Source organism: Manacus vitellinus, unplaced genomic scaffold (genome assembly GCF_001715985.3).
Source record: "Manacus vitellinus isolate BGI_N305 unplaced genomic scaffold, ASM171598v3 scaffold_14_pilon, whole genome shotgun sequence".
Lineage (NCBI taxonomy): Eukaryota > Metazoa > Chordata > Aves > Passeriformes > Pipridae > Manacus > Manacus vitellinus.
The window spans coordinates 16,310,599-16,324,138 of NW_021939063.1; the positions used below are offsets into that span (position 1 = coordinate 16,310,599).

At 58.8% G+C, this 13,540-nt stretch overlaps 2 protein-coding genes across 2 annotated transcripts; both read right to left on the bottom strand.

Moving 5' to 3' along the window:
* Positions 1 to 317: 317 nt before the first annotated feature.
* Positions 318 to 9,304, bottom strand: ZMYND10 (zinc finger MYND-type containing 10). The gene is made up of 11 exons (XM_029958271.1): positions 9,014 to 9,304; positions 8,343 to 8,459; positions 8,086 to 8,139; positions 7,841 to 7,984; positions 5,659 to 5,747; positions 5,266 to 5,366; positions 3,812 to 3,984; positions 3,386 to 3,511; positions 1,550 to 1,671; positions 1,249 to 1,374; positions 318 to 597 (listed from the first exon to the last, which is right to left on the bottom strand). Exons 1-11 carry the CDS (start codon positions 9,083 to 9,085, stop codon positions 510 to 512), a joined length of 1,212 nt encoding a protein of 403 aa, XP_029814131.1. The 5' UTR covers positions 9,086 to 9,304; the 3' UTR covers positions 318 to 509.
* A 761-nt stretch (positions 9,305 to 10,065) lies between these two features.
* NPRL2 (NPR2 like, GATOR1 complex subunit) lies at positions 10,066 to 13,534 on the bottom strand. Its single transcript, XM_018068588.2, has 11 exons — positions 13,454 to 13,534; positions 13,224 to 13,315; positions 12,617 to 12,785; positions 12,296 to 12,404; positions 11,786 to 11,922; positions 11,416 to 11,513; positions 11,292 to 11,328; positions 11,051 to 11,144; positions 10,849 to 10,966; positions 10,489 to 10,631; positions 10,066 to 10,220 (listed from the first exon to the last, which is right to left on the bottom strand). The coding sequence occupies exons 1-11, from the start codon at positions 13,523 to 13,525 to the stop codon at positions 10,153 to 10,155; spliced, it is 1,137 nt and encodes a 378-aa protein (XP_017924077.1). The 5' UTR covers positions 13,526 to 13,534; the 3' UTR covers positions 10,066 to 10,152.
* Positions 13,535 to 13,540: the final 6 nt, after the last annotated feature.

Sequence of the window (13,540 nt, forward strand, 5' to 3'; positions counted from 1 at the left end):
GAGGTGGCAGATGAGGAACACCCGAGAAATTCACAGCGAGGTGTTTGTGCAAACCACATCCTCTGCTCCCCACGCTGCTCTAACGACAGTAAGAGGTGGTGGGAGGCCTTCTCGCCCCCTTCTCTCACCGGCTGCAGAGGGCTTGGTCCTTCTGGTAACCACATCCTTACAGGCTTTTTTTTGGGTTCTCTGGGATTTCTGTTGTTGCAGAGGGGAAAACGGACACACATGCCTCTCCCTGGGTGCAAGGGAGGAAAGGAAGCAGTTCAGCATCTTCAGCTAGGAGAAGAAAAAGCAGGAGCCAAGCAGCTGTGGGGTGCACAAGGAGTTTTATTAGAGAAGGCAGCATGGTGGGGTAGTGGGAGAGGAGAGGACAAGCCCGGCCAGTGCTGCCTGGGGCTGGGAGCAGGCAGAAGGGGCCTTTGCCAGCTTCTCTCCAGCTGCTGGGCTGCACACTGGGGAACCTCAGCCTCGTTGAGCTATGGGCCAGATGCCAGACACCCCTTCTCTTACAGGTCATCCACAACACTCCTCGGCACCTCAGCCATCAGGTTGCAGGCAGGCTTGTGCTTCTGCCAGTGCTGAACCTGGCAGGCCCTGTGGAGGGTAAAGCTGCTGTCAGGGGCAGTGGAGCCATGTCCACCTCTGGGAGTGAAGGAGTAACAAGGACAAACCCCAGCACCACAGTCCCCTGGGCACTGGAGGGGAGCTGGCATGGCCCAGCATTAGCCCAAGAGGGAGATGGATGTGGCCCCCAGTTCCGGGGGCTAAGACGGTTTAGCACCAGACCTTGCCAGATGGTTCAGGACCAGAGAAGATTTAATTTACTGCCACCATCCCAGCTGCCACATCCCAGCCTGTCACCTGCACCCACGGGGTCATGGGTGCTTTCCTCCCCACCCCTGCCACACCAAGATGCAGAGGAAAGAAACAGTGACACCACAGAAAACCCAGCCCGTCACTGCTGTCACTGTGGGTAGAGGCAGCTCAGCACCTCACAGCTGCAACACAACACTCACCAGCACCTCCTGCACCAGCAGCCCAGCACATCACCCTCCCACAAGATTTGGAGAGGTACGTGGCCAGTGGAGAGCTGGCGGTGCTGAACAGGGGTGGGACTCCTGGCTTGCCCTGGCCCTTTCTCAGTATCCTCTGGTGAGGTCTCTGGTGCTCTGGGGAGCACTGAAGGGCTGCAGGGGGGGTCACAGAGGACTGCAGGGGACACAGGGGGTGGCAGGGCTCCCTTACCGCGTGCAGTACCATTCGTTCCGGCAGCGAGAGCACCTCTTGGCTGCTTCTACACCACACACCCTGCAGCGGGGCTTGTCGGGGGCCAGAGCCTCCATCATGTCCAGGCTGTAGGTTTGTGCCCACCTGTGCAGGCAGAGAGGGGTGAGGCTGCTCATGGGGAACTGCTGACCTGCAGCAAGCTGTCCCCACTGCACCCTGCCACCACAGACCCCTCTGTCCTCCCAGTGCTGAGCTCCAGCCCCTGCTAATGGGGATACTGGCCCCACTGGCACCCCATGTGCACGTACCAGGGCCTCACCTGCGTGCCTGGAGCTTCAGCTCCTCCTCGGTGGGGCTGAAGGCGTGCTTCACCTGGTGCTTGGCAATGGCCTCCCACTTCCCCGAGTTTTTCTTGAGGATGTGATCCCAGATGACAGGAACCTGGTGGGAGAGGCAGGGCAGGAGGAAGGGGTTCTAGCAGTCTGACCAACGGTGCTGTGGTTTGGGGCTGTTCAGGGGGGAGGCAGCCAGCTCTGGGCACAAGGGTGAGGGTGAGCAGAGGCAATGTGTGCTTTTGGGTACGTGGAGGGGAAGGATCCACTTGCCAATGAGCGTTCGGGTGAAACAAGGCAAAACTTGGGGTCTGGTTGGGAATGAGGCCCCGAGGCCTGGGCTCCTGAAGAGAAAGCCCTGGGCTCTCAGCACCCTGCGTGCTGGCAGCAGCATGAACCCCGTGCTCCGGAGCCGTTTGCCTGAGCAGATTTTTCCACTCGTCACTTCCCTGAAGATGAACACTCGGGGAAGGGCTGGCCAGTTCAAAAGGAAACGCGCCAGCCAAGAGCAGCGTGGGGAGTTCAAGCTCTGGAGAGGACGATGCTGCTTCAAACAGCACTGCCTTCTCCAGCAGAGTAAAAATAGCCAGGCCTGGAAGGGGAGGAGGCTGCTCTGGGAGCAACCGAATGGAAAAAGGCCTTTCCTTAGCTTGGCTCAGTGACAAGGAGTGAGTTCACTGCTTTCTGGGCAGAGCAGGGAGCCCATGTCTGTGCTTCCAGCTGGCTCCCCCTGCCTGCCCCCCGGGCTCAGCCCTGGTCGTTGGCACGAGCAGGAGCAGCAAGGGCACAAAAGCGGAGCTACAAGAAGGGCAGCAGCCTGGACAGGGTCCCCAGCGTGGCAGCTGCCTGTTGCTGTGCCACCGACACGCTGGCAGTCGAGGCACTTGGCCTGAATCCATGTCCACCTCCGCCCTGCTGCCATCCCCAGCCCCAACCACTCAGCTTGCTGGTCTGCAGCTTCCCCAGGCCCAGCTCTTCGCCTGGGCTGTGCCTACGGATCAGCCACATGCAGTGCTGACAGGGCACGTCACCCTCCTCCCAGGCCATGGGCCAGGTACGTGGGGACAGTGTGCTTCCCCTCCACACAGCCCAAAAGGCCACTGCCCAACCTACTCATCTGCTCCAGGAAGTGGCGTGGGAGCTTCCAGCAGTGGGGAAGAGCCTCTGCTCTCCCAGCTCTTCTCAGTAGCCTCTTTGCAGATCTGCCCCCATGCTCAGTTTCTCCCCTCAGCTCACGAGAAGGCAGTGGAAACACTTTTCTCCAGAGACTACCACTGCACAGATTAAAAACCCAAGAACCTCATGGGTGTTTGAAGACCATCAGTGCCCAACTCCCGAGGTCCACACACCAGCTGGGACCAGTTTGACTCCAGCCTCTGTCAGCAGACTGTGTTGTCCCTCAGTACACAGTGTGCCAAGAAGCCCCCAGCCAGGGTTGTAAAAGGGGACACTTCCCAGGGAAGTCCAGAATTCAGCAGGAAAACACTGATAAAAGTTAGACGAAGAGTTAATTGTCAAAACAAGCCAGGGGCTGTGTCTGCTCCATGCAGCCACCATCCCAGGGACTCTGTGTGACCTGGAGAGCTGTTTATACCACAGCATTTATGTCTTTAGATGTGAGTGCTTGGCCACTGCAGTGGCAGGACAAAGCTCTCACATCACCCACAGGCAGCTTTGCTGGCAATAAGAGTGTAACTATAAGATGGGTGCTTGGCTGTTTTTCCAGGGTACATCTCCAGAGTTTAGTGGGAGAAGAAGGAGGTAGAGAGTTATCAGGCTTAAAGCAGAGCATCTGGAGAGGTGAAGGAAGAGCCAAAGGATACCTGCTCCAGGATGAGATCCTTTTTGGGGGGAGCTGGCTCTGTCACTGCCAAGTGGCTCAGAAATCTCTGCATCTCCATCAGGTTGGGCAGCTGGTCAATGAGGACATCTGTCAGGAACACACGGAGCTGTGGCCATGGAGGGGAGAGAGGATGGAGAGAGGTCAAGACAAAGGAGTCAGAGCTGAGGAAGCAGCAGGGCAAGAGCAGGGATCTGTGAGGCACTGGCAGAGTGAACCACAGGGGTCTCATGAGGTGCATTAAGGAAGGCAAGCTTTGCTGCTGCTGGTACAGTGACAGACCTGCTGTTATCCCACTGCTGGCTCCTTGGAGCACACAGTGAGGATGGGTGAGAGTCCAGAGGTGCCCAGTGCTGGCAAGGTCCCACTCTGCTGCAAGGCCCATGGCCTTTGTGCTGCAGGGTCCTACCTTGAGGAGCTGGCTCTTGTTGAAGCCATCAAAGTGGTATTTGCGCTGGCACTCGGGGCTGAGCAGGAGGTTGAGGAGGGCAAGCCACACCTGCCCGTCGAGTTTGGTCATCTTCACCTGGTCTTCAGGGGGCACCACGTGCCATGTGCCATTCTCAAACTTCTTGAGCTTGCCTGAGGGACAGAAGAAGCAGGGAGACACAGTACTGCCTGAGGGAAGACAGCTCAGAGGTGGGGATGCTGGCCTGTGGTCACTGCCTCACTTCACTTGCAGGAAAGTCCCTCTGCTTCTGCCTGCCTCAGTTTCCCCACCCATTGCTCAGCATAGCAGCCTACTTTGTACTGAGGCAATATATTAGAGAGTAAGTAAAGCAGAAAGAATATGTATTAAAACAATAGGGCTGTGGCAGGAATGGAAGGATCCCTGAGACATCTCCCTGTGTACTTGGCCAGGAGTGTAGAGGACTGGTAGACAGTTGCTGCAACAACAGAGCAGCTGAAGAGGCACGTTTTGGGGTACCAGCATGGCCAATACCCACCCTTCCCGAGTTTTCTCTGTCAAGGAAAACCAAAAGTAGCATGGATGTAACAGAAATGACAAAACAAGCTCCAGCAGCTACTGTGCAGCTCTGGGGGATGGAGCAGGATGTGACCCTGCATCTGCACAGCCTGGAAATGCCTTTGCGCTTGTCTCTTTCCAGTCCCTCCCTCAGGGCCTGGGATCAAAGCTCCCTCCAATACCCCAAGTGCACAGGCAGAGAGAAGGGATGTGTTTCGTGGCTGGAGGAAAGAGGAAAGCTCCTACATCCAGCTGGGCTGCTCTCGGCAGGCACACAGCCACGTGCTTCCAGCAGCTCTTCCTCCCCTGCCCGTGCTGTGACCCCCTGGGGCAGGGCTGGGGGGAGCACAGGTTCCCACGCTCCAAGCCCCTGCTCTGAGGCAGGCAGGGGGGGAGCTGGGAGGCTCGGGGGGGCTGAAGAAGTGCGGGAGGCGATGGCTGATGGGCACAGCCTGATCAGGGGCCTTTGGCAAGAGTGAAGCTCAAGGACCAGCAGCATCAGGGCAATCGGTTTGCTGCCGGGGACCCCATGTCTGGCTCTGATTCTTAGTGCTGTCCCGGAAAGGTGCAGGCAGGCTGGGATTGGAACTCTGGTCTGTGTCCAGAACACTCCTCAGAGGAGCACATGGGCCTGACAGACATGTTACACTCCAGTCCTGACCATGATCAACTCAGAAAAGACCCAGCCCCATGTGAGGATCAGCTTTTGGGAGCACTGCCAGGCCCCCAGCCCAGCTGTGCTGCAGCTGTTCCCAAGCTTCAGTTGGTGAGCACTAGTGAGGAGCTGGAGGGGAGGGGAGAGGGAGAGCAGCTCTGCAAGGGCTCAGCCCCCTCAGTGGATGCAGGCCCCAGCACAGCACCATGGTGCCACAGGAACCACAGGGTACAATCCATACCTGCTTCCCAGCAGCTCCAGGGGCAGTGCTCCACCAGCTCGACGAGGAGGCAGGGCAGGTTGTGGGTGTTCAGCATCCGTGTCAGCGCGCTGAGGGGCAGGCTGGAGACACGACAGAAAGGGTGAAATGGCACTCACAGAGTAATGCCAGAATTTGTATCTACAAATGTTCCCTGAGGCAACTGGGAGAGGTGGGAAAGAAACAATGCTCTGGGTTCCCCGGGAGTACCATGGAGCAGGGTGGAGTGCTGCTGTGTTTTCCTCCCAAGGCACCGTGCCACTGCCACTGGGGGTACAGCCAGCTGCTGAACAGGGTCCAGGCACCCGCTGTGACCCCATGGGAATCTCATCCAGAGAGCTCAGCACGTGTCCTCTGCTGCTCCTGGGCACCCACCTCTCCACCTGGTTGGTGATGAACCGCAGCACAGACAGGGCCTTCAGGGAAATCTCGAACTCCATTGCCTCTGCCTGCTTCTGCAGCTCCTGTGGAGGGGAAAGCACAGCCTTGGGATTTCAGGCCCCATTTCCCAGGAGCTGTTGACTGTGCAGTGGTAACCACAGACTGGGGAGGAAAACAGAGCCCTTCAAAACAAGCTGTTTCTCATTCTCATTTCCCTGCCTGTTTGCCAGGGCAGCCACTGTAAATGCTTGCAACCCACTGTTGCTCATCCCTCATCTTCCTGACAGGTCATGACTGACTTCCAGCAGCAGTGCTCCTGCACAGGAGGCTGAAAGAGGCTGGTCCCAAACCGCTCCTCTCTTCCCCTTTGGGGACCATCTTGTGGCCCATAGCCCTGCAAAGACCTGTGAGGGTTGAGGGAGGAGGAAACTGCAGAGGAACCAGAGGAGGAGAAGAGAGAAACTTGACCCCGGAGCAGCTGCAGCCCTACATCCACCCCCCCTGCATCTGCCTCTCCCCTCCAGCTAGAATATCTGCCTGTGGTTATCCCAGCCCGCAGCTCTGCCACACTCTCTAGCCACCCAGCCTCCTTCCCTTCCCAGACTGCATTGGACACCCTGCTCATCCCCACATGCTCAGCCTAACAGCCTGGCCACCCTCTGACTCAGCCTCTTTCGAGACCACGGGGATGGCTATGCTGAGCAGGGCCAAGTTCTCCCTGGCCCAGGCAGAGCTTTTCTCCAGTCCCAGATGCTCAGCAGCTCACACTTCTGCGTGCAGAGCACTGACCTCAGCATCTTGTATTTCTCCAAAGTGCCACTGCAGCAGTTCCCTTCCAGATTTCCGTGGTAAGCAGCTCTGCGTTCCCTGTACTGGTGCCTCACACATTACTAAGAAAGCCTTATGGGCTCTTCCTTCCTCTCCAAATTGCCCTAGTGAGGCTTTTTCCTACAGCTCCTCCCGGTATCCAGACCTCACCTCTGTTACCTTGAGGCAGGGACTATCTTTTGCCTGTGCTTCTGGGGCACAGCAGAACAGGGGTTATGACCATACACAGTTACAAAGGACAAGAGGCTCCACAACACAGGAGAGGGCAGAAACAGCTTTTTCATAGGGGTTATTGTACAAAGGGTCAGGAGAGGCTGGAATGAATCAGAGGAAACCAGGCTTCTTGGGAGATGAGTGCTTCTGAGAACCCCATTGGCTCAAAAAGGTCTGGGTTTTCAACTTCAGTCATGTCAAAGCACTAACAGAGACAGCTCCTTCCCCTCCCCAGCTGGGAAAACATTTCCTGGAAAACATCCCTATTGTACTCCAGAGCCCTCCACTTCCTTCCCTTTTCTGGAAGAGGGGCACGTGCTTGGGCAACAAGCCAAAGGACAGAGGCCCAGGGACGTACAGGCTTCCTTTAACCCTGCTCCTCCAGACACTCCTGATGTGCAATTTCAGGTGCTGAGAAGCACCAGAGGCAAAGAGATCTCCCACTGCGGGAAGGTGTGTGTGGCAGCCTGGGAACACCCGACTGGGAACAGCTCTGGGCTTGCTGCTGGCCCACACCAGCACAGAGGAGGTATCTCTTAGGGAGCAAAGGAAGTTGGGGGAAGCACATTAGGACAATTCCTAGTTGTAGGTGAAGCCTCTCATGTTTAACTCCAGCAGCAGCCTGACCCAGGGTGGCTTGCCAAGCTCCAGGGAGAGACACCCCCGCAGCTTCCAGGAGCAATGGCAAACAGCCAAACCCCTGCAGTGCCAACTCTCCAGCGTGTCCCGCCCCGGAGCTTCGAGTGCATCCCGCAGGAAGCCTCAGCCTGTCACTGTCACCAAAGAGGGCAGAAGCCTGGCTGCAGGGTGGAGCTGCTGGCAACAGAGGAGCACCAGCATAGACACCCTGAGATGGNAACAGCCAAACCCCTGCAGTGCCAACTCTCCAGCGTATCCCGCCCCGGAGCTCCGAGTGCATCCCGCAGGAAGCCTCAGCCTGTCACTGTCACCAAAGAGGGCAGAAGCCTGGCTGCAGGGTGGAGCTGCTGGCAACATAGACACCCTGTGAGATGGGCGGGACTCGCCAGGATCACAGCCAAGGCGTTCTCCATGGGAAGGTTCCCCTGTGCCTCTGCAGGCTGCCCACATTCCCCACCACACATGTCCTCAGCTTGCTCCAGGAGTTCCTCCTCACCTGCATGGACGAGGGGCTGGCCAGGTCCTGGGCACGCAGCTCCACTGCCTGTCCTTTGGTGCTCCGGGCCGCGAGCAGGGTCAGCTTTCGGTGGCAGTAATCAATTAAATCCAGAATGCTGTCCTCTGCTGACTCACAGATCTCCTTCACAACGACAGGAGTTTCACACAGGGCCAGTCCCCACAGCCATAGCCTTCCACCCCCCAAGGGACTCTCCACTGAGGAAAGCTGAACCCGCCTCTTACCTTGTAAAAAAACACCGTCTCCAAGAGGTTAATGATGGAGGCTTCATGGTGCAGCTGTGGGAGGAGGATGGCAAGAGTGAGCTAACAGTGGAGCAGCACTGAGGACACAGGCTGTAGGAAACCAGGTACTTCCCACTGTGTCCCACTGTCCACCACAACCTGGCGAGATGTAAAACCCCAGCTCTGACACCTTGAAGGTGACATTTATTTTCAAGGGTTGCTGTGCCCACCCCATTTCCACCCTGCCCTCTACTCACCACCACATAGATGGGGAAGGTGCTCCTTGGCTTGAAGTCCTCCAGCCGGCACAGCACGGGAAAGACCTTGTGCTTCCAGATCTCCACAGAGATCAGCTCCCCAATGAGAACAGGAATCTAGACAGGGAAGGGATGGGGAAGCAACACCTTTCAGACCAGTGCTGCAGGGGGAACCAGTTTTGTTGCTAATGGTCAGCCACACTGGAGTCCTCCCAGGGAGGAAAGTGGCCCTGGGGCATCCTCTGTATTCATCCAGATCAGGAACCAACAGATTCTCCCAACAGAGCAGTGGGCAGAGCTCCTGGGGCTGCAAAGGGGAAGGTGATCCTGAGGGGCTGGGCAGATCCAGGCAACCACACACCCTGGTGCAGCCCAGCACATCCTGGGGCTGGGACACCTCAGATATAGGGCAGAGATCTGCAACTGGTGGGGCCAGTGCATAAAAGACACCAAAACAATCTCCAAGAGAGAAACCAGAGACCAGCAAGCAGAAATACCACAGCTTGATCTTTAATTTTTTTTTTTTAGAAAAAACAAAACTGACAAATGTCACCAGTCAAATGACTTTTCCAGAGATACAACAAGATTCTTCACCATTTTATTCTGAAATTGCACATTGCCCGCAGGACAAGCCCAGCTGGGGGATCCCTCCGGCCCCCAGGGAAGCTCACCTTGGCGTAGGTTACCAGCAGCTCGGTGAGCAGCTGCTCCTGGCCAGCAGAGGCGCTCAGGATGCCGTGCATGTTCAGCTTCTCCACATACTCGTGCTGCCGAAGCCATCTGGGGGGCAGCCAGCGAGGACATCTGTGCTACAGACCCCTGGCCAATCCGGCACAGGGGCTCTGCCGTGCTCCCGAGGGTCCCTCGTGCAGGGAAACCTGCTCTTGGAACCCCCAAAATCCCCTGCTGTGCTCTGAGCCTGCGGTCCCTGGGTAGCAGGTCCACTGGGGCACCCTGACCTCCTGCCTTACCCAGCAAACACCTTCAGTGGGACACCAAACAGGACGGGGGGGCCCCCTCTACCAATCACCCCTTCCACACACAAGAGCCTCCAGGCAACCCACAGATTGGCTCTTCTTTGGCTCCCCTGCCCCTAGCCCCCCTAACTCTGCCAGTCCTTTGAGGAAGGCTCTAGAATCGTGACCCATCCTCTCCCCCGACCCCACACGGACCCTCTGGGGACACTCCAGATCCGCGACCTTTCCTCACCCTCCTACTCCCGAACCCTGTGTTCCTCCCCAGTCCTTCCAGGAAGGCTCCAGAACTGCAGCCACTTCTCTCCCCTCACCCCACCCTTACCCTCTGGGCTCACCTCAAAACCAGGGCCCCTTCTCTCTACCCTAAACCTTCTGGCAACCCCGTTTACCCCCACCGTGACCTCCCTGGGAGGGGCGGGAGAAAAACCCGGGGAATCCTCCTTCCGGAGCACCCCGAAGAGCCCAAAAAGGGGGAGCCCCGCCCCAAATTCAGAGGCCCTGTCTCACGTTCCCCTCGCAAGGACCCTGTCCCCGCACCCCTGCCCGCGCGGTGTCCCGCGAGCTCGGTGCCCTGCAAGCGCCCGCACCAGTGCCTCGGCCTCGTGCCGGGCGGCAGCGGCCGCCGGGGCATGGGCGAGCCATGGCGTCCGCACCGGTCGCTAATGGCAACTGGCGGGCGCCGCTTGCCGCCCCCCTGGCCGGAGCGCGAGGACTCGCCGCGGGCGGCTCTGCTGCCTCCTGGCGGCGCGGAGAACCGGGGGACCCACGGGGGACAACGCGCGGTTGGGGGACACGGGGGACACGCCGGGGTCCGGTGCGGGCCGCCCCCGCCGTCACTTCCAGCACACGATGATGTTGGGGTCGTTCTCCAGGCGCTCATCCAGCTCCTTGTAACTCATGCCTGGAGGGGAAGGCAGCGCGTGTTAGTGGGGTGTCAGTGGGGCGCCCGGCACTGGTGTCAGGGGGGCTGGGTGGGCTCCCCAACCCTGCCCCTGGCACCATGGGCTCGGCAGCCCGGCTTGGCACAGAGCCTCACCCACAGTCCCATCTCCCTGGGGTCTGAGGGCTCCCAAAGGGTGAGATCCCCAAACCAGCATACAGTCCTGGGCAGGCAGATGTTCCTGTGTCTCCCGCCAGCCCCGGGGCCCGCGTGGAGCCTGGATCCGTACCGGTCTTGCAGCAGATCTCGTCGTAGCTGTGGCAGCCTGTGTACAGCCGGGCCGGGTGGCTCCGCTCGTCCCGCGTGACCTTCACGGGGTATTTCTGGAGCCTCCGGATAAGGCCCTTCATCAAACCAAACTGGATAAGCCTCCTGGGGACGAGGAGGGAAGAGACTGGGACCACAGTCCTGGGGTGCCAAACACCCCGACTCCCTGCAGTCCCTTCTGGTTCCACCATGCCCCATCAATGCCTCATGTTTTCTACCCTAGAGACGCAGGGATTGGCTACTCCCTGCTTGCTCCCCCACACTGTCCCTGCCACCCCTGGTGTCACCACTGCCCTTGGGGACTGGGCAGGAGGGCTCAGACCTCTCGTCCACCCTCTGGAGCTGCACGGTGTAGCGGGAGATGAGGTCTCTCACGGTGGTGCCAGGGCTCAGCCCGCAGTACAGCTGGAAGACATCCCTGAGGCTGGCTCGCTTGTGCCCTGCAGAGACAAGTCACCAGTTAGCTGCCCCGTCCCCCTGCATGACTCCCTGTCTGCCAGCAGCCCCAGGTGGGGTCACTGTACCTTGCTTGGTGACATAGGACAAACACTCTTCCTGGAGACACTTGTCATCCACCAGGTCCTGGACTTTTGGAGTGGTGCAGTAGACATTGGAGTACTGGAGGGTGAGGGAAAACCAGCTCTGTTCAGCTGTGACTCCAAGAGACAGACCCAGCCCACTCCCACCCTGTTGTCCCCCCAACACAGCCACTCCAATGGCACAGCCACGCCCAAATCCTGCTCACAGTACCACGGCCTGACCCACCTGGAGTATGGAGACAAGCGTGACAACCCCATAGTACCTGCAGATGGACAGGGAGATGTGAGAAACCTTCTCTGCCAGCCCCCACCCACCTCCTCGAGCTGTCCAGGCCCCTCCAGGCACTCACAGCAGGTTCTGCACGGCGATCCGCACCAGGTTCAGCTCCACGTCGGCTTCTGCGGAAATCTTCTGGACGTGCCGAAAGCCGTCTATGTAGGGCAGGATCTGGGAGGGGAGGAGGCAAGAGCTAAGAGGGGAGAGATCAGAGAGGCCCCAGGCATCACCCTGAAGCCCAAGAACCTCCTCTTTGTCTGGGCAGCTCCATCCCCAGCAGTGCTTTATGCTCATGCTGGGTGAATGGTTTGCTCGCAGCACAAAGACCAGAAGGGCACCAAACTCTGCTCATTATTGTGGCGATCTCCAGGACAGCCCAACTGCCCAGGCAGTCTGGAAACATCTCCCTTTCAATGCCTGCTGCCATGGTAAAGCACACAGACCTGCTGCGTGGTGAGATCCCACTGGGAGTTGAAGAAGTCATCCTTGTCTTGGGTGAAGACGGGGACATCGTACTCCTGCACGATGGGGGGGTCTGGGCGCTGCTCGATCACCTTCAGGTGGATGGTGTTGGACTCATCTGCCCAGGAAAAGGGAAAGGCTCAATCCCCATGGAAACCTGTGCTCCCTCTGGAGCTCACAACCATCAGCCCCAGGAAAAGGGAAAGGCTCAATCCCCATGGAAACCTGTGCTCCCTTTGGAGCTCACAACCATCAGCCCCAGGACACCACGATGCCACATGGAACAAGGTGTTTACAGCCCATTAACCCCATCCCACCCATCCCTCTGGGCTACCCAGGGCAAGGCTGGCTCAGACACCCCCAGCTCCAAGCACAGACAGGCAGGGAGCTTCTGGGAGCAGCACAGGCAGAGCAGACCCAGGCAGGGGATGGCCCAGCTGCCCCCCCCAGCACCACCCAGCCCTGCTCCTGGGCCAGCACAGCTGCCATACCTATGGGCAGGGTGCACTTCCCTTTGGCATTCAGCTCCTCCAGCAGGATGGTCATGATGGGGACCAGCTTCTGTTTACTCTCCTCGTTGGAGATGAAGCCACTTTCCAGCTAGAAAGAGCAGAAAACCGCGTCAGCTCCTCCAGCAGGCTATAGGAATCAGGATCCCCTTCTCCCTTAAAATTCAAGTGATCTTAAAGTTGGTAAAACCAGTACAATGCCCTTCCCAGCAATGCCCAGTACCCCATGATGTGCTCCAGGACACCAGTGGGGTGTCCACACCCTGTGGGGAGGATCGGGAGGCAGCCAGGCTTGAGTTTCACCTCGAGGGTGGTGAGGTAGCCAGCCAGCTTCTTCACAATGGGCTCCAGGGCACAGGCCTTGGCTCTGGCGTCGCACACGAAGCCCAGGTTGAAGAGCAGAGCGTTCCTGCTGTACTTCTTGTGCTCGATGCACACGGGGCAGCCGATCAGCTTCTTCTCCATGGCTGTCCTGCAGGAAGACACATAAAACCTGCACCCACAGCCTCGGGGAGATCTCAGCCCTGCACAAGGACAGCTCCTGGTTGGCTGTGGAGGTGGGGGCTTCTCTAGTTTGCAGGAAATACGATGGCTAATCCCTCCACGCTAAGAGTGCAAAACACACTCTGAAGAAGGGGGAGGAAGAGTCAGTCATCGGAGAAGAAAACAGTTTCCCTTCAAAAGCAGCACAGCTCTCCTGACTCGTTTGGCTTCCCTGGATTCGAGGCTGACGGAGCAGCACACGCAGCACCAGCCACCCCCAAATCAGACACCCACCCCTGCACGGTACCTGCAGGCACGGCAGTGACCCTGCTGGCCACGGGGACAGCACCCCCTGAGACCTGGCACTGTCACAGCACCGCGATGTCACCCCCACCCAGCGGGGAAGGGACCGGGGCTCTGCACTCACACGGTGATCAGCTTGTTCTGCAGCTCGGGCTTCGTGATCACGTACACCTGGATGGTGTCGAACAGCTCCCGGGAGATGAAATCCTCCGGGACCTGCGGAGGTACAGGAGACTCCGTTCCAGCCGAACCCCGGGGAGCAGCCGCCACCGCTGTCCCTGTCCCCATTTCTCCCCCATGGGCGCTCCCGTGCCCTAGTCCCAGCCCGCCCGCTCCCGGCCCCTCGCCCCGCACCTGGTAGGTGATCTTGGGCCCCAGCGTGGGGTGGAACTCGCTGAAGAACACGCACTCGATCCGCCCGCCCATGGCGGCACCGCAGCG